Source organism: Felis catus, chromosome C2, assembly GCF_018350175.1.
Source record: "Felis catus isolate Fca126 chromosome C2, F.catus_Fca126_mat1.0, whole genome shotgun sequence".
Classification (NCBI taxonomy): Eukaryota; Metazoa; Chordata; class Mammalia; order Carnivora; family Felidae; genus Felis; species Felis catus.
Window position 1 is genome coordinate 67,090,970 of NC_058376.1, and position 21,446 is coordinate 67,112,415.

General features: G+C 34.8%; 1 protein-coding gene and 1 pseudogene across 6 annotated transcripts in view; both read right to left on the minus strand.

Moving 5' to 3' along the window:
* The window catches only part of POLQ (DNA polymerase theta), a 156,973-nt gene that overhangs the window by 50,667 nt on the left and 84,860 nt on the right, over nucleotides 1–21,446 (minus strand). For all 6 annotated transcript variants that reach the window (XM_045037000.1, XM_045036999.1, XM_045037002.1 and 3 more), the window contains 4 exons: nucleotides 20,992–21,185; nucleotides 19,963–20,087; nucleotides 18,175–18,418; nucleotides 1,703–4,812 (listed from right to left, as the gene is read on the minus strand). In XM_045037000.1, the coding sequence (XP_044892935.1) occupies nucleotides 1,703–4,812; nucleotides 18,175–18,418; nucleotides 19,963–20,087; nucleotides 20,992–21,185 (3,673 nt within the window). The remainder of the gene's footprint in view (nucleotides 1–1,702; nucleotides 4,813–18,174; nucleotides 18,419–19,962; nucleotides 20,088–20,991; nucleotides 21,186–21,446) is intronic.
* LOC123379967 lies at nucleotides 157–1,695 on the minus strand (annotated as a pseudogene).

Sequence of the window (21,446 nt, forward strand, 5' to 3'; positions counted from 1 at the left end):
CATAAATAGAATCTAAAACAAAAACACATAAATGAATAAACAAACAAGCAGAATCAGACCTATAAATACAGAGAACAAACTGATGGTTACTAGAAGGAAGGGGAGGTGGGGGGTTGGGCAAAATGGCTAAAGAGAATGGGAGATACAGGCTTCTAGTTATGTAATGAGTAAGTCATGGGAATAAAAGGCACAGCATAAAGAATATATATAGTCAATGATATTGTAATAGCAATGTATGGGGACAGATGGTAGCTATACTCATGGTAAACATAGTATAATGTATAAACTTCTCATATCATTATGTTGTACACCTAAAACTAATATAACATTGATTGTCAATTATACTCAAATAAAAAAAATTAAAAAGAAAAACATGTGTTCCATGAATTGAAGATCAGACAAATACTCAAACTTTTATGAACAAATTCATTCATAAATACAGAGATTTAAGAAATCTGATCAAATCTTTGATTTCTACAGCAGGTCGTCAAGCTGACTACAGCTATTCCCCAAGATACAGAATCCTTACTGTCATGAAGTAAGACAGGAATATACATGCATGGCATTATTTGGTTCAATTCTCTTAAAATGTGGAAGGGCTCTGTGAGGATTTGGGATCAACATTTTGGTATAGAATTCATGAATATCAGCAAAGGTTATAAGTCTACTTGAGGTAAGTATTGAAAAATACAGTTAACAGTATACATTGTTAAAAATATAGTGCCAATTTTCTATGTACTTTTGTGATTATATAAGTAAATTATATAATACAAATTAATTATTTTAATTAATTTAATAGAAAATAATTCATAAGCACTGATGATTAATAAAAAATGAGATACCAAAAATGGTGATCCATATTCAAAATATATTCATTTTTACAAACTTATATTCTAACATTTATATGTTATATAAAATATTATATTATGTATTAAATATACATATTTATATGATTTTTTAAAAGAAACATTGCATTTAATGGTAAAGCTTAGCACACTCCAGCACCAGATATGGGCTGGAGTTGAAGCAGCAGAGACAGGTAGATGACCTCCATGAAGCCTCGTAAAGTGAAAAGAATAAGAAAGGCAACAATTAGCGCCATGGCCTGACACATGGCAAAACCCAGAACAGAACTGAAGAAATGCTGCTGTTTGAGAGCCAGGTTCCTGATATACCCAATGATCAAGCTGCCAAAAACTATCCCAGTGCTGGCCCATGTACCAGCCACAACAACTGGGATGGCTGCAGCAGCAATAAGCTTGGCTACTATGTCCATGTCCTGAGAGACAAGACTGCTATAGAACTCCCTTTGGACCACCTAGTGTGGGGAGCTCCTGTGGCAAGGCTGTTTAGGGATTTCTGGCTTTTGAAGAAAAGACGCAGACACAGGCCTGATTAGACCAGAGCTATAACAGCGGATCAGGGCCACAGTAATAAGTAGTGCCTTAGAGGTCTGCATTATTTCAGTATCCCAGCTTGACCTTTTTTCTCAGTGCTCAGTTCTCACACCCTGGAGTCGCCCATCACTTATACCAGATGGCAACTATTATTAATCTAGTTGCACTGAACAATAAGCTGCTCTACAGGTAAACCCATATAGAAGAAATTTTAATTAAATTGGAATAAATTTAGTACATTCATCCCAATTCACTATTTTACATATATACATGAAAATATGAAAAATTAAAGAAAAAATTCTTACCTTGCTTAAACCTACCACCAATAGCAGCATTTTTAGAAGACCTCAAATTACTGATCTTTTCACAAGCCAGTGAGATGGAAAATCTCTTTTTGCACTGCCACTCCTTAATGAATGTTTGAAAGAGAATTTGGTCACTTGCTACATCAATTATGGCCAAGCTTTCTGGGCTGCATGAGGCTGCAGTTAACTGCGATCCATCCTGTGACAACTGCAGTGAAAAACTAGTGTCTCTAATAGGTCTATCCTTTTTTAAACCATCTCTGCTCTCTGAACTTAAATCTTGGTTTTTAATATCTGAAGATGAGCCAAATGAGTAACTTTTACCAAGCTGTAAAACACTATGCATTTTCTGGAGTTTTACAGAAGATGTTCCAAGAATACTTGGAACCACTAGCTTAGAAGCAGATGCTGGGATGGGTGTAGGAGGAATGAGTCCGTTATCATCAACTATACAGCTCTCTTTCCAAGGCAAGAGGGATGAGGTTTCACCATGAAGGGCACCGTTCTCCAGTGCTCCAATCTTGCTCTTTATTTCAACATTAGGGAAAAATGAAATTCCCGGAACTTGATTTGGCTCCAAATTTGAAATCACTTGTTTGCCATTTAACTCCATATTTTCCCCTTTTAAACTAGACAAGTTTGTAGTGGCTAATTTTTGCTTTTCATTTTCTAGAGGACTGGACACTTCATCTAAAATTCTTTGCAATCCTGGACTTAAATCAAATGATGCCCCTGACCATATGAGCGATTTATTTTGCCCTATCTCAGTTAATTTGGATTTTTGAGACTTTTCATCTTTATCTCTTCCAATTATTTCTCTTTGTGAATAATCATTATTGACAGTCCCTGGATCACTTAGTTCTAATGCTGTAAGAGACACTGCGGTATTATGTTTCTCTTGGACAGGAAATATATCTACATTGTCCAAAGCTTCAACCATCTGAGCAGAATCCAACTCTGAAAATATAAGAGACTCCTCACTGAAACAAGTCAACTGTTGCTGATTATCTTGATTCTCATTCATATTTGATTTTCTAAGTTGGCCCTCTGCTTGTAGACACAGAGAATGACTGAAACAGTTTGACATTAGTTCAGAAGAAAGGGGTTCTTTTGCTTGTGTATCAGGTGGTTGTTCTTTCACTAGGTAATCTTCACTGAAACTGTCAAATAGTAAGCTATCACTCAAATTCAAACTTGTTTCAGGAGCTGGTAGACATTCTACTTCTACACCAGTGGGAGGCGGTAGTATAACTGGTTTCAAAGCTTCTTGTGTTTGATAACCTTGAAGAAAACTATTTAATTGAGAGTCAGTGACAGAAAGTTCATTCCTTTTAAAACAAGGGCCATTTTCCCTCAGGAGTATTGGAGAATGAAAAATTGAGCTTTCTGGAGTCAGGACATCAACTCCATGTGAACTGGTGCTTTGTTTCACAGTATCTACAGTCTTATCCTCCAAATGATCTATATTTGTCACTCCTGGAGAATGTTGTTCACCAGGAAAAGTAATATGAATCTCATTCTGAAAAGAGATCACCGAGCTCTGTTTGTCTAAACTCTTCGGCATGGTCTCTGTTGCCAGGTTGGCATCCTTTGCTCCTTCTTGTTTGGCATTTTCAGTTGCCATCTGTTGTATAATTTTCTCTGACTGAGTATCCAGGTACAAACTATCTTCAAATTCACAAAGAACTAAACCTAAGTCAGAAGCACAATTATTTTTAGTTTTGTTTGCTGCATAAGCTTCCGTTTTTTCTTGTATTTTAGAGGGATTTAGAAACTCCTCATGCTGGCCTCCTGATTTACCAAATGCTCCAGTTGGGGGATGTATTCTACTGAGTATCTCAGTGCTGTTTATATTATCTCCTGATACCTGAAAATTATTTGATTTATTTTCCTCACCATTAAACTTCATAATTCCACACTTGATAATGCCATTTGAGTCTTTATTCATATAACTACTGCCTGTCTCACAGGACATTTGTCTCTCTAATATTTTTTTCTGTTTGGTATAAGAGTTTGTTTGTTTATCAGACTGTTTTTCTGCACACTGGTTAATTGAATGGGTGTCATGGTGTTTTACACAAACATTCTGGGTTTTTGAATCACTTTGTATCATCAGTACTTTGTTTATTTTTTCTGACTCAACAAAAGCTAGTGCTCTTCCGTTTTCACTAACTGTACTAGTGGGATGACAAGTCACTTTTTTACTCTGGGATTCTGTGATAAAATGTTCCACAAGAATATTGTTAGTTTTTGTTTTGTTCTTTGAACTTTGTTCTGTTTGTGATGAGAATGATGCTTTGCTATATTTTCCCTCAGCACAGCAAGATACATTTTTAGCAAACGTCTCTGGACTTCTAAATTCCATATTCTTCTCATCTAAGGTAATTGAGTCTTCACAATAAGCAGGATTAGACATAGTTTGTTCCTGTAAATCAATTCTATACATCCCAGTGTCTTTCACAGGGCTACTATCTCTGGATTGTGTTAGATGCTTACCACGTTTCCAAGATCGAGAGGCAGTACTCATCTTTTCTGAACTGAAACTCAAAGATTCTTTTTTTGTTTTCTCAAATAAGAGAGTTTGAACAACATTCTTAGTGCTTTTTTTCCCCTCATTCAGAGAGGTTACTAGCTTTTCTTTGCTTCTGTTCAAAGAAGCCCGTTTTCTTGCTCTGGAAATGGAATGTACTTGGGATTCTTGATTCCCATTCTGTAACTTGTAATAAAAGGAATTTCTATTCTCTCCACATTTAAATAAATCTTGCACTGTAGTTGGTGAATGCTTAGCAAAAGAATCATTAAACACTGAGTTACTTTTTTTCTTTGATATTAATCTTTTACAAGATCTCTTAGTTTGGGGTGTAAGTTTCTGTTCCTTTACTTCTGGCTCACTGCTGGTCAATGAGTGTGTATTAGAATTTAAAAGGGAATATGGATTCCATTGCACTCCCATTTCAGCTAAATCCTGCTGCAGAATCCTTTTGGCTTCTTCTACTATAAGGGCTGCTGCTTCCCTTTCAGTTAAACCTTTTCTGCCAGTCACCCAAATATTTCGCATATTCCGACGTTCTTCAACTGCTTCCTCTTCCTCATCCACGGCCTTTCGGGCACTAAACAAGGATATAGAAAAAGAAATAAATTAATACATTGATTCATTCATGCATACAGAAATATTTATTAACCACTAAACTGATCTGTCCTAGGAAGTGAAGAAATAGCACTGAACAAGAGAGAAATACATCTGCTTTCTAAGAGCTTACATTTTAGTTGGAGAAAACAGAAAACAAATGTTAGAATGCATTCCATATCAACTGATGATAAGAACTGTGAACAAAAATGAAGCACCAGGAGGGGATGGCTGGTTCTGCAATTTTCAGATAGCAAAATTAGGGAAGGCCTCACTAAAACAGATGAAGCAGAAACTTTTTTAAAATAGTGTCATAAAACTTTCATTGAAACAAATCCTCCTATGTAATATTAACTCTAGACAAAATAGTTGAAGGAAATGGAGAGTGACCAAAAGAAAGGAGAAACAACTGAAAGAGGGTAACTAAAAACTTGGATAAAAGCCTGGAGTTTATTAATTGACAGAATTTGAAAAAGAGCTCAGAATAATTACAGGAGGTATAAAATGAATGGAGAAAGTCCAGAAATGAGATCCAGAGAAGGAAAACCCAAAATTCTCCATATAAATCTGTTCAAATATCTAGCTGACCTCTAATCTATGCAAGTATGGGATGACTCTAAGCAGCCAGTTAAAAGTCTAAACTGAACAGAGATTTGAGTTACTGTCCACTATAGGAAGACAAAGTTTAGAGTTTGAGTTCAGCCAACCTAACTGATAAAATATCAATGTTCTTCAGCGTAAAATAATAGATTCTACACCCTAAAATGCCAAACATATACATAATTGAAGTACCATGAAAAGAAAAAATACAGCATGAAGCATAAAAACTATGAAAGAAATAATGGTCAAGAGACTTCTGTTTCCAACAAGACTGGTGTAAGAGGGACCAAGTTAGCCACTCACCCAAAACAACTAAAATACCAAGGCTAGCTCCTAAAAGATGTTGCAGCTTCCATTTTGCTCTCTTATGTCACTTAGTCTAGAGAAAGCCAACCATCATGGCATAAGGACAACAACAGCTCTATGGAGAAGGTCACATGGAGAATTGAGTACCAGCTTGGCAGTATGTGTGTGTCATCTTAAAAGCAGATGCAACTCAACCCTTCAGATAATTATAGTCCCAGCCAACAGCTTTACTACAACCTCAAACCAGACCACCAACAAAGATGTTCCCAAGTTTATGACTCATAGAAACTTTGAGTTAATAATTATTTCTGTTGCTTTTAAGCCACAGAGTTCTTCTTTTAAAACATATTTTTCAAGTGTCTTTATTTAAGGACTCTCTACACCCAATGTGGGGCTTGAACTCACAACCCCAAGATCAAGAGTGACATGATCTCCTAAGCCAGCCAGGTGGCCCTAAGTCACTAAGCTCTTAAAGTAATTTGTTTCACAGCAATAGTTAATTAGCCTATTAAAACTATCCAACTTCAAAGATATAAAAATCTCAAGGTCTACATATTTAGAAGGAAAAAAAAGAATTATATTACCATCAGAATTCTCAAAAACAGCATGCACAGCAAAGAAATCATTTTCCTTAAACCTAATAAAAGAAAAGGTGGACCAAAAGTCTATATCTAGTCAAGATGTGCTTTAACTATTAAGGTTATAGAAAAGCAGTTTTACACATACAAGAACTTAGGGAATTCTATACGATATTAGCCCTCAAGAAATCTATTAGCAGGTAAGTGTAATCCAACCAAGAGAGGACTAAGAGTACTTCAGCACTAAGACTGATGGTAAGAATATGAATAAATAAAAATGTAGATTATATTAGTTTTCATCTCTACATCCTACAAGGGTAGGGACAAGGGTGGAAAATTAATGTATAAATGTTATACATTGAGACAAACAGAACTAATGCACTTTTTAAACGGAGGGAAAAGGAGAGGGAAAAAGAAAACTAAAGTAAGCTCAGTGTCAATGACTGTTGTTCAGGCAATAGGTAGGTGCTACAGGATACCATTAAAATCTTGACAAACCAGGGGTGCCTGGCTGGCTCAGTTGGAAGAGCATATGACTCTTGATCTCGGAATTGTGAGTTTGAGCCCCACGTTGGGTGTAGAGACTACTGAAAAATAAAATCTTAAAAAAAAAATGTTTACAAGCCAGATAATAAAAAGTACACAGGTACGCACTAGAACAAAATACACACCTGTCTAAATTTAAAAGTAAAACTCCAAAGAGTACTCTTAAAGGTAGACAAAGAAACATAGTAAATACACAATACACATAATTATAAAATAATTTAAGAATTGAAATGGAACATTTTAGTTATATCAATAAATGTGATGGGATTAAATCATCTATTAAAAGAAAGACTTCAATTTGGTTCAGAAAGTAAAACACAATTACAACTCAGTGTGGTACATAAAAATCATACCTAAAACCAAGTGATTCTAAAAGACTAAAACTAAAGGGATGGACAAAAAATATCCTAGAAAAATGGAGCAAGAAGAAAGCAGTGAGGGCTATTTTGCATTAAATATAACAAAAAGAGTAAAATTTAATGCTAAAAACAACAATCATAGTAAATATAACATTACCAGTCATATTTACTATGAGTATTTACACACCAAATAATAAGCAACCATTTTTATGAAGCAAATATAAGAGATACAAGGAAACACAGAAAGAAGTGTACTAATAATTAGTAGACTTTAATAAACCATTCTCATTAAAACACAGATCAAATGTTGAGGAGGGTAATAAATAAGAATAAAGAAGACCTAATGAACATAAGCAATGAGGGTGACTTTTTATGAATATATTTCAAACACTTTACCTTTGTAATACAGAACACATCTAGTTTGTATTGATCATATATTAGCACACCAAGAAAACATCAGTGAGTTCCATGAAGTATATGTGTTATAAATAACACGTTAGATTGATGTGCAATAAGACTAGAAATTATTTTAAAAAATAAAAAAAACAAAAAGCACTTCCACCTGGGCAAAAGAAGGAAACCATGCAAATTACATTTCTAACAAATAAAAACAAAATCTCTACATATCATAATCTATGGATTATATTTAAAATAAAAACCACAGGAAAACTCACAGTACTAAGTTCATAGTTCTACACTAAGAATACAGTATTTTATTTATCAATAAAAATATAAAAGTCAACAAATTCCTAGTTCAACAACAAAATCGGAAAAAGTACAAAAGAAAACAAAAGAAAGCAGGAAGAAGGAAATGTAAAATTAAAAGAAGAGATTAATAAGGTACATTACTTTAAAAAAAAAAGCCATAGACCTAGACCTAGGTCTAGATCTAACTGATTTTTAACCAATTTAAAAAATAGATAAACCACTAGCGAACCTAATCAAGAAAAAATAGAGATAAAGTAAAATTTATAAAATAGCAAATGACAAGGAAGGAATAACCATTGAAATAGAAGGAATACTTAAAATTCCTAAGAAACTAATTCACAAATCTCTATAAAAATGTATTTGAAAATCCAGATGCAACAAATAATTTTCTAAGGAAATACAGATTACCAAAATTGACCCCATTCAAGATAGAAAGCTTAGAGAGACTAATTTCTGAAAAAATAAAGTAGACAAAGTGATCAGGAAACTAACCCATTGAAAGGCACCATTCAACATGGTTTCATACAATAATCATATAAAAACTTCTAGCAGTCCCAAGCCTCCCTAAATTATTGCAAAGCACTGAAAACAAAAAAATGCTTCATAATTCTTTTTCATGAGGCAAGTCTGATACCAAAACTGATAGCAAAACTTGAATAAAAATAGTGCAAAAAACCACACAATGCAAGAAAACAATAGGCCAATATTATTTGTAAATAACAATGCAAAAGTATACTATATCAAATATTAGCAAATAGAATCCAACATCATATAATAAAATAAGATGACCAAATTAAATTATTCCATAATTCCAAATTAAATTTATTCCATAAGATTGATTCAATATTAGGAAACCTATTAATATAATGTACCATGCTAATAGATGAAGGAGGAGGAAAAAAAAAAACTATGATAATCTTCAGGAATACTGGAAAATGCTTTGACAAAATTCAATACCCAATCATGACAAAAATATTCAAGAATTATGTATTTCTTACATAAATACACACACACACACACACACACACACACACACATACCCACACATACACACACACCATAGTTCTGAAACCAGTATCCTATTGAAGCAACACCAGAGGCATTTCCCCTAAGATCACAAACAAAGCAAAAATGCCCAATATCTATTACTACTATCCTTACTACTACTACTACTACATATTAGAGATATCAGCTAATACAATTAGATAAGAGAAATCAATTAAAAGCATACAAATTCTTACAGAAGTAAAATAACTATTTGTAGATGATATGCCAACATACCTGGAAAATTCTAGAGAATCAATGATAAAAGTAATTCAAACAATAAAAGAATTTAGAAAATAGGATAAAAAATTATACAAAACAGCCTTCATATACTCTAATAATAACTATGTAGAAGACATAATAAAAGAGAGCAACCAATTAAAATAACAATAAATATTAAGTAGGAATAACTTTAACAAGAAATGTATAAAACCTGTGTGAGCAAAACTTAAAACTTTTGAAAACCTATATGAGGAAATCTTTTGAAAACTCTTAAAAATCACAAAGACTAGATCAAATTCAAAGATGTTACCTATCCTTGGATAGGTTGACACAAAATATAAAGATATCAATTCTAAGTTAAATTTCAATACAATTCCTATAAAATATCAACAAGCACTTTAACTTTCATATGGGCAAATATGCAAGAATAGCCAAAAAAAAAAATACTGGAAAACTATGAGAGGAAGTGTCCTTCCAGAGATTAATAATTTATAATTTATAATTAAAAGTATTTACTGGCTCATGAATTGACAAAAAGAATAGTATATAAAATAGAAACTACAGAAATAGACCTAATTATTTATGGATATTTGGTATATGACAAAGATGGCATCTCAAATCACTAAGTCAAAAATAAACATTTTTATAAATGGGAGCCATTGGATAAAGGACAAAATTTGATCCAGACTTTATACTATACACAAAATTAAATTCTAAATACATCAGGAATCTAGATGCAAATCTACAAATACTAGGAGAAGACATGAATGAATTCCTTTTTAATTTCAGTAGACAAAAGTTTTCTAACTATGACAATACCAAAGCAAAAAAAAAAAAAAAATTGACAAAAAAATCAATAGAAAATTTAAAATTCTGCATGGCAAAAACAATGTAGTAAAAGTCAAAAGACAATTTATAAATTTTGAGAAAATATTTGCAATATACATATAAAATAAACAGCTAAGAACTCTAATCAATTTAAGAAGAAAAGATTCTTTTAAAAGGAGAAAGAAGGGCACCTGGGTGGCCCAGTAGATTAAGCATCTGACTCTTGATTTAGGCTCAGGTCATGATCTCAGGGTCCCTGTGATAGAGCCCTCTGCACTGACAGCATGCAGTCTGCTTGGGATTCTCTCTCTGTCACTCCCTTGTTCTTTCTCTCTCTATTAAAGTATATAAACATTAAAAAAAATAAAATAAAATAAAAAGGAGAGGTAAAAGACCAAACTCAGTAGAAACAAGAAAAGACATAACCAGATAATTCACAAGGATACAAAAATATGATCCTGAAACATATGAAAAGATATCCACCATCATTCACAATTGGAGAAATACACATTAAAACCATACTGAGATACTATTTCCTATCTATCAGACTGGTGAAATGAAAACTCTAACAATGGATTCTGTTTGCAAGGCTGTGGTGTAATAGGCCAGTGAGAATGTAACCTGGTACAACCCTTCTGCAGGGTAATCTGGAACTAATAAACCTACATAAGCACTTACCTTTTGAAATCCCACATCCAAGAATTTACTCTGAAGAAACATTACCAACAATGGAAAATACATATGCATAGGTAATTTATTGTGAATTTTTGTTAATGGCAAACTGAGACAATCAAAATGGGTTTTCTGGCTCTCATGTACCAAGTACTAAAAGGAAAGGGTGGCCAGGTGTCAGATATACCAGTTTCCATTCAGAAAATTAACATTAATACAATGCTATCTCTTATCTATACACCTTATTCAAATTTCATCAATTGTTCCACTTACATCCTTGTTCTAATCTAATCTAGAATAAGGTGGTACATCTAGTTGTCATGTCTCTTTATTTCCTTTAATTAGAAAGAGTTCCTCAGTTATTGTTTTTCATGACCTTGATATTTTTGAAGAGTATTAGACAATTATTTTGTATAATGCCTCCCAATTTAGGTTTGTCTGATGTTTCCTTACAATTAAATTTATGTTAGACATTTTTGATAAGAATACTCCAGGAGTAATGCTGTGTCTTTCTCACTGTGTCACATGAGGAGGTATGTGACGTAGATCTGTCCTAATACTGATGTTAGTAATATTGATCAATAAAGTTCTGGGCATTCAGAAAAGGTATAATCACAGAAATAGTAGCCTTAGCATAATATATAAGTACAAATAGCAACTAGAATGTAAAGAGAAACTAGACCTAGAACTTTGCCAAATGGTGGGGGAGCTGCCGGAACCCTTTCCATGTCAGGAGGGGCTGCAAGTGCCACAGTTTATGCTCCCTCTCTACCTTGATAGCCCAGAGAGAAGCAGGGTTCAGGTTCCCTAGCTGGCCTACCACTTCAGTAAGTTCCAGACCCCTAGCCCACACCAGCCCCAGCCATCCCACCAAAGTAGCACCAGTGTGGTGCCCACCAGAACACCCCTGAGCAGTACTCACTGTAACTCCAGCCATTACAGCAAGGTGGCACAGGCGTAAAGCACCCCAGACCCAGGCCCACACTACTTTGGCTCCACACAGTTTACTAACACACTCCAGGACTCCCTGGCCCACATCCACCTTAGTTCCAGCCACCCCGACAGTGCATCCCTTGTGTTAAGTGTCCCCAGAACACCCCAACTTGTAGCTTTAGCTGTCCTCCCAGGGCACCCTGTGGGTGGGGAGTCCCTAGACAGCCCTGGCCCATGCTCACTTCAGCTTCAGCTATCCTTCCAGGGATCCTCTCATGGAGAGCCCAGGGAATGCTCCAACCTGCGCCAACTTCAGCTATAGCTCTCCTGCCAGAGCACCCTGTCTATGGAGAGCTCTGGGACCACCTGGCCCAAGCCCACTTTAGCTCAAGCCATCCTACTAGGGCAGCCCAAACATGGAGTACCTGGGACTCCATGCCCATGCCAGCCACAGTTCCAGCCAGCCAAAGTTATCCAGTATACACAGAATACACAGGAAATGACATACATAATACCTTTCTTTTAAGTTTAGAAGTAGCTATTCTACTCAATTCAAAGGAACAAACACAGAAAGTCAAGCAAGATGGGAAGACAGAGGAATATGCTCCAAACACAAGAACAAGACAAAACCTTAGGAAAAGGACCAAATGAAACCTAGAGAAACAATATGCTTGATAAGCAGTTTGAAATAATGATCTTAAAGATCTTCACTGGACTGGAGACAAGGGTGGAAGAACTCAGTGAAAACTTCAACAAAGAGTTAGAAAATATAAGAAAGAATCAAAGCTGAAGAATACAATAACTGATATGAAAAATACACTAGAAGGAATCAACAATAGGGGATGAGAAGAGATGATTAGCAATCTAGAAGACAAGGTAATAAAAAGCACTCAAGCTGAACAACAAATAGAAAAAAAATTTTTTTAATGAGAATAGGTTAAGGATAGGTTAGGCAATCTCTGGGATGACATCAAGAGAACAAATATTCACATTATAGGGGTCTCAGAAGAGAATAGAGAAAGTAGGAGGCAGAAAATTCATTTGAAGAAATAACAGCTGAAAATTTCCTTAACCTGGGGGAAGAAAACAAACATCTAGGTTCAGGAAGGACAGAGAGTTCCAAACAAGATGAACTCAAGGAGTTCCACACCATGATACATAATTAAAATGTCAAAGGTTAAAGATAAAGAGAAAATTTCAAAAGGAGCAAAAGAGAAACAAAAAGTTACATAGAAGGGAAACCACTTATGGCTATCGGCAGATTTTTCAGCAGAAATGTTGTGAGCCAAAAGAGAGTGGCATGATATATTCAAAGAGCTGAAAGGAAGAAAACCTACAACCAAGAATACGCTCCATGGCCATGTTATCATTCACAACCGAAGGAGAAATTTTTTTTTTTAATTTTTTTTTTCAACGTTTATTTATTTTTTGGGACAGAGAGAGACAGAGCATGAACAGGGGAGGGGCAGAGAGAGAGGGAGACACAGAATCGGAAACAGGCTCCAGGCTCTGAGCCATCAGCCCAGAGCCTGACGCGGGGCTCGAACTCACGGACCGCGAGATCGTGACCTGGCTGAAGTCGGACGCTTAACCGACTGCGCCACCCAGGCGCCCCAAAGGAGAAATTTAAAAAAGTTAAAGTTCATCATCACTAGGCTACTCTTTTTTTTTTTAATTTTTTTTTCAACTTTTTTTAATTTATTTTTGGGACAGAGAGAGACAGAGCATGAACGGGGGAGGGGCAGAGAGAGAGGGAGACACAGAATCGGAAACAGGCTCCAGGCTCTGAGCCATCAGCCCAGAGCCCGATGCGGGGCTCGAACCCACGGACCGCGAGATCGTGACCTGGCTGAAGTCGGACGCTTAACCGACTGCGCCACCCAGGCGCCCCTAGGCTACTCTTAAAAAAATGTTAAAGGGACTTCTTTATGTTAAAAAGAAAAGGCCATAATCAGAACTAAGAAAATTATGAATACAAAGATGTAAAATATGAGAATACATACCTAAAACGGAGGTGAAAAAATTTTTAGAATGTGTTCAAATTTAAGTAACTGACTTAATATAGACTGCTATATAATTAACATGTTATATATAAACCTCATGGTAAAGACAAAACCAAAATCTATAATGGGTATACAAAAAATAAAGACAATCAACTAATACAACAGAAAGTCATCAAAGGAAAGAGAGCAAAAGAAGAAGAAAAAAACTGAGAACTACAAAACAACCAGAAAACAATTAACAAAAGGGCAATAAGTACATACCTATCAATAATTACTTTAAATGTAAAAGTAGGTCTAATGCTCCCATCAAGACATAGCGTGGTGGAATAGATTAAAAAACAAGACCCATTTGTATGCTGCCTACAAAAGACTCATGTCAGACCTAAAGACACACAGAAATTAAGAATGAAAGAATAGGAAAAGATATTCCATGCAAATAAAAGCAAAATAAAAAAAAGCCAAGGTAGCAATACTTGTATCAGACAAAACAGACTTTAAACAAAGGTTGTAATAAGAGACAAAGGGCATTATATAATGATAATGGGGTTAATCCAACAAGAAGATATAACATTTGTAAATCTCTATGCACCCAACATTAGAGCACCTAAATACATAAAGGAAATATTAACAGACCTAAATGGAGAAATTGACAGTAACACAGTAATAGTAGAGGTCTATAACATCCCATTTACATCAATGGATAGATCATCCAGACAGAAAACAAAGGAAACAGTGGCTTTGAATGACACATTAGACCAGATGTACTTAAAATATCCATGCACAACATTCCATCCAAAAACAACAGAATATACCTTCAATTCAAGTGTACATAAGACATCCTCCAGAACAGATCACACATTAGACCATAAAACAAGTCCCAGGAAATTTAAGAAAATTGAAATCATATCAAGTATCTTTTCTAACCACAATAGTATAGAACTATCAATCACAAGAAAAAAACTGGTAAAAAGAAAAACACGTGTAGGCTAAACAGCATGCTACTAAATACCATGCTACTAAACACCCAATGGGTCAATGAAGAGCTCAAAGAGAAAATCAAAAGATACAGGAAGACAAATGAAAATGAAAAGACAACAGTCCAAAATCTTTGGGATTCAGTGAAAACAATTCTGAGAGAAATTCATACAGATACAGGCCTACCTCAAGAAACAAGAAAATTCTCAAATAAACAATCTAACCTTATATGTAAAGGAAATTGAAAAAGAGAATGAAGCCAAGGTCCATAAAAGGAAGGAAATTAAGATCACAGTGGAAATAAATGAAATAGAGATTTAAAAAAATAGAAAAGGTCAAGGAAACCAAGAGCTTGTTCTTTGAAAAGATAAAATTAATAAACCTTTAGCTAGACTCATCAAGAAAAAAAGAAGAGGACACAAATCAATAAAATCAGAAATGAAAGAGGAAAATTAATAGCCAACACCACAGAAATACAAAGACTTATACGAGAACATTACAAAAAATTATGTCAATAAATTAGAATAAATGGATAAATTCCTAGAAACATATAATCTTCCAAAACTGAATCAGGAAGAAACAGCAGCTGAACAGACAAGACACTAGTAATGAAACTGAATGAGTAACCAAAAAACTCTCAAAAAACAAAAGTCCCTGACCAAATGGCTTCACAGGTAAATTCTACCAAACTTTTAAAGACAAGTTAATATCTATTCTCCTCAAACTATTCCAAAAAATAGAAGAGAAAGGAAAACTTCCAAAAACATTATAAATGTATTCTACAAAGCCAGTATTACCCTGATACCAAAACCAAGAACACTATAAAAAAAGAAAATTACAGGCCAATGCCCCTGATAAACATAGATGCAAAAATCCTCAACAAAATATTAACAAATCACATTCAACCGTATATTAAACAGATTATCCACCACGACTAAATGGGATTTACTCTGGGGATGCAAGGATAATTCAACGTTCACAAATCAAAACAAAGGTTAAATATCATATGATCATCTCAATAGATGCAGAAGAAGCATTTGACAAAATTCAACTTGAGTTCATAATTAAAACTCTCAACAAAGTGGGTTTAGAGAGAACATACCTCAGTATAATAAAGGCCATACGTGAAAAACCCACCGTTAACATTATACTCAATGGTGAAAAATTGAGAGCTTTTCCCCTAAGATCAGGAACAAGACAAGAACATCCACCTTCCCCACGTTTATTCAGCATAGTACTGGAAAGCATAGCCAGAGCAATCAGACCAAAAAAGAAATACAAGACATCTAAACTGTTTAGGAAGAAGTAAAACCATCACTATTTGTAGATGATATGATACTATACATAGAAAACCCTAAAGATCCATCAAAATTCTATTAGCATAAACAAATTCAGTAAAGTTGTAGCATAAAAAGTTAATACACAGAAATCTGTTGCATTTTTATACACTAATAGCAAAGTAGTAAAAATAGAAATTAAGAAAACAAAACCATTTACAGTTACACCAAAAATCTTGTACTCTGAAAACTATAAAACATTAATGAAAGAAACTGAAGATAGAAAAAAGAAATGGAATGATATTACCATGCTCATAGACTAGAAGAATTAACATTGTTGAAAATGTCCATACTACCCAAGCTATCTACAGATTCAATGCAATCCCTATCAAAATACCAACAGCATTTTTCTCAAAACTAGAATAAATAATACTACAATTTGTATGGAACCACAAAAGACCTAAAAGCCAAAGCAATCTTGAGAAAGAACAAAGCTGGAGGTATCACAATCCTAGATTTCAAGATAAACTACAAAGCTGTGATAATCAAAATAGTATGGTACTGGCACAAAAACATGTAGTAGATCAGTGAAACAGAACACAGAGTCCAGAAATAAACCCATGCTTAATGGACAATTAATCTATGACAAGGAGGCAAGAATATGCAATGGGAAAGTCTCTTCAGTAAATGACGCTGGGTAAACTGAACATCTATGTGCAAAAGAATGAAAGGGTATCACTTCTTATACCATACAAAAATAAATTCAAAATGGATTAAAGACCTAAATGTGAGACCTGAAACCATAAAACTCCTAGAAGAAAATACAGGCAGTAATTTCTTTGACATAAGCTTTAGCAACATTTTTCTGGATATGTCTCCTCTTGGAATAGGAACAAAAGCAAAATAAACTATTGGGATTTCACCAAAATAAAAAGCTTTTGCACAGTGAATGAAACAATCAACAAAACGAAAAGGTAACCTATTGAATGGGGGAAGATATTTGCAGATGATATATCCAATAACAGATTAATAGCAAAAATATGTAAAGAACTTATATGACTCAACACCAAAAACAAACAAACAAATAATTAAATGGGCATTAAGTCCAATTAAAAATGGGCAGAGGACCTGAATAGACACATTTCCAAAGAAAATATATAGATGGCAAACTGACACATGAAGTTATTCAACATCACCAATCATCAGGGAAATCAAATCAAAACCATGAGATACCAGTTACACCTGTCAGGTCACCTGGAATCAAAGACAAGAAATAACAAGTGTTGGTGAGGATGTGGAGAAGCAGGAACGCTTGTGGACAGTGGGTGCAACCACTGTGGAAAACAGCATGGAGGTTTTTCAAAAAATTAAAATGAAAATACCATACGATTCAGTAACTCTATTACTGAATACTGACCCAAAGAAAATGAAAACGCTAATTGGAAAAGATATATGCACCTCTATGTTCATTGTGGCATTATTTACAGTAGTCAGGGTATAGGAACAACTCAAGTGTCCATGGATAGATGAAGGAATATAGATGTCATATATATATATATATATATATATATATATATATATATATATATATATCACATATCATGTATCATAAATATGTGATAGAATATTACTCGTCCGTAAAAATGATTGAGATCTTGCTATTTTTGACAACATGGATAGACCCAAAGGATATTATGCCAAATGAAATCAGTCAGACTAAGAAAGACAAATATATGATTTCACTTAGATGTGGACTCTGAACAAACAAAAAAGAAAAAATAGACCCATAAATACAAAGAACAAACTGATTGTTGCTGGAGGGGAGAGGTAGGGGGATAGGCAAAATGGTTGAAGGGGAGTGAGAGATAAAGGCTTTCAATTATGGAATGATTAAGTCACAGGCATAAAATGTACAGCATGGGGAATATAATCAATGGTATTTAATAGCATTTTATGGCAAAAGATAGTAGTTACACTTGTGGTGAGCAGGGCATAACATATGGACCTTTCAAATCACTATGTGTACACCTGAAACTAATGTACTACTGTGTGTCACCTATACTTCAATTTAAAAATATATACATACACACAGGCGCGCACACACACACACACACACACACACACACACACACTATAGTAATTCTAAAGGGGGAAAAAAGCAGTCTCATTTTCTTCCAGTGACCCCATGTATGTCATGATACTATCAAAGAAAAAATATTTTAGTACATTTTCTATTATTTACAAATAGACATAATTTTTCATTTAATAACTACTGGTCAGGAGGACTCTCTTACCTTTTAAAGGGCACAGCATTTTTCAGAACAGTCTCCACTTCCGCAATATTTGCTCTGGCGAGATCTGCCACAGTAAGATAGCCAGAAGCATAGAAGAACCTGGCTCGCTGTGCATTAAGTAAGGACACCCGGACCAGGTCACACAGCTCCCTCTGGATGCCAAATGTAAGACGCTTCTGAAATTGGGAAAGTAGTAGCTCCATGTTGTGCCAGCCGAGGCGGTTGGAAAATACTGTAATCATCCCTACAATAATCATAGAATATTTATGAAATTAAAAATTCTTGGGCTTCCTGGATGGCTCAGTTGGTTGAGCGCCTGACTTCACTCCGGTCACAATCTCTCAGTTTGTAGGTTCTAGCCCCACATGGGGCTCTGTGCTGACAGCCTGGAGCCTGGATCCTGCTTCGGATTCTGTCTCCTTCTCTCTTTGCCCCTCCCCCATTCACACTCTGTCTCGCTCTCTCTCAAAAATAAACATTAAAAAAACGTTCAAAAATTCTTTAAAAATTCTTTATAAATAATTCTCTATTTCTTTAGATACTTTTGTCTTGCTGTATCTTTTGTTTTGTTTTGTTTTGTTTTGTTTTGTTTTGTTTTGTTTTGTTTTACCAGCAGAATCGTAAACTTTAAGAGGCACAAAGGCACAAAGTGTATGTTAACAGGCGAGTAGACACATGTTCAGGGCCTAGCTAATTGGTCAATAAAAGGGGTAAACACATTGTCATCTCATTTATTCTTAATCATGAACTTGATATTTGAAAAAACTGAGGCAGAGCATGTTAACACAAAATACACAAAAAGCCCTCACTCTAGTTCATTCCTCATTCTCTCTTCCTTCCTTTCTTTTTTTAAGGAAGAGAGAACTCTTTAAAACAGGTGAGGGACTCTTTCATCTAGAGCAAAATAAGAAAATAAGAGAGATGATTTAAATATTCAAGTGCTGAGAGGAGTACAAAAAGTGAAGCTCCTATTGATATTTTCTTCAAGGAAAGGTTGCCCAACTTAATAGCTATTCCCTCATGAGATAAGAAGGCCAGAAGAGCCAATGTCAAGGCATTGATATAATCACTTCCCTATGAGAACATTAATCCTACAGGCAATTTGAGATCCTTCATGCCAGTGAGTTGAAGTCTCCAGCCCCTCCTACAATCTTTCCCTCAGTACTCTCATATATGCACACACCTTCACAATGAAACCTCCTACACATACAAATCCACACTCTCTCCAGCAGCCCAGGGTTTCCTTCCTAAGAGTTTGTAAGGATTTCTTGGTAAAATCAGACCCAGAACTTCCCTGTTTGCCTAGCTTACAGATAGGGGTTTAATTTTATTAAGGGCAGACCAGTGTTTCCTTAGAGGAGAGATATTTAGAACAGTCTACCAGATATACAGAAATCCCTCTGTAGTTGCCATCCTCCTACTCAATAACAAATATTAATCAGCAACTTGATGAGAAAGGGGAGGCCACTGAGGACTTTGGGTCTACTTCCTGCAACAGTGAAAACATAAAAACTAAAAAAAAAATAAAAAGGAGGATGTTTAGCAGGTGGCTAAGCAATGGAGGGAGACTAAGATCCAGACACTCAGCTAGCTGCCAGCTGCCAATCCTCTGGAGCAGGGTGAGAAGCCATAGTTTTAGGGGTTCTTATGAGGACAAACACATACAATTATGACTTTACATGATCCCCTCATTTGTAGAGAAGCCTAAAATAAATGGAATATGAAAAAAAGTAATTTTAACTTGATCTCAGAGTCTCAAATAAATGTGGAAACCCTTGTTTAACTGACCTGCATAAACAGCTGCTGACTGTTGTAAGGATTGAATCTGTCCACGACTGCATCCATATTTCTGATTTATTTCCTTTAAGGGAACTTCACTGATTAAGTCTAATAGCACAAGACTGGTAAAAAACCTGGAAAGTAAATCACCAAAAGTGTGGTAAGAGATTACTTATACCTACAATGAAGATATATGCTGGGAAACAAGAAAGAATCAAAAAGGCAAGTGAAGATTTATACACTGTGAGAAGATTCCTAATAGGATATAGGATTAGTGGACAAAGACAGAGCTCAATGTTGGTCAAATAAATCCTGACATACATTAGTACTATAGCATAACAAGGAACCTAATACCTATATAACAAAAAGAGCTCCTCCATATTTCAATACTGCTAACTAATTTCAAGAAATAAGACTTGGTTCAAGAAATATAATGGCACAATAATTTAAAAGAACATCTGATACAGTTACATGATCATCTATTCATATTTCCAAAAAATGACATAATTTGATAATAAAACCAGTTTTGACTTGAAAGGTCCTAGTGCCACAAATAATCCAAGTATATAAATCCTTACAAAATTCACACTTGATTATGTTGAAATAATATACTAGATACTAGCACTAAGAAAAATAATTTTATTAGATTTTAAAGAAGCTAAATGATTCAATTTCCCCATCTGAATTTTTTAATGGCTCTTCCCCAGAACCATTATAATATTGTATTATAATAATGATACAAAGCACAACCTCACATGAAGCTACACTAAGTTGGCAATTCTAATTCACATCTTTAAGTAAAGGAAGTAATTAAATGTTCTACTTTAAAAGGTCTTCATCTACAATGACTTCTAAACTATAAATAGCAAGAGAGAAATATCAATCAATTCAGTAAATACAGGAAAGTGAAAATTTTTACCATACTCAGCCAAAAATTTGATTTTAATGATAATGAAAGTGACTACAATAAACTGAACATCTACTATATATCCAAAAACTGTGTTAAATACTGGATAGTGTAGACTCCTTGATATTTACCTTTTATGGATGGCCATCTGGCGATGCTGTCTCTCAGTTCTGGCTACTACTTTTCCTTTCACACAGCGAGCCAAGAACGCTTCTTCGACTCCCACTAGCTCTGCCACCCGTTTCATAGAAATTGGCAGCTTCTCCCATAAACAGAAAAATCGATACCAGTCAATAGTGGTCCAATCCTCAAACATAGGTGTAACCTAAAAGAAAGAAATATCATTCATTAGCTAAACAAATGTATTACAAAAGGAACAAAACTATAAATGTAAACTTTGTATTAAAAATAAAGGACTCAGCATTTGGAAAAATTTCTAAATGTGGTAATACCTCACTTATATGGAAACTTCATTTATTTACAAACGAGTCACAACCAAAAGAAAAAAGACCACTGAGCATACAAACTGGATTTTACCAAATCCAAGAACTTTAATCATAGACACTTTTAATTTCAATGTCCTTAC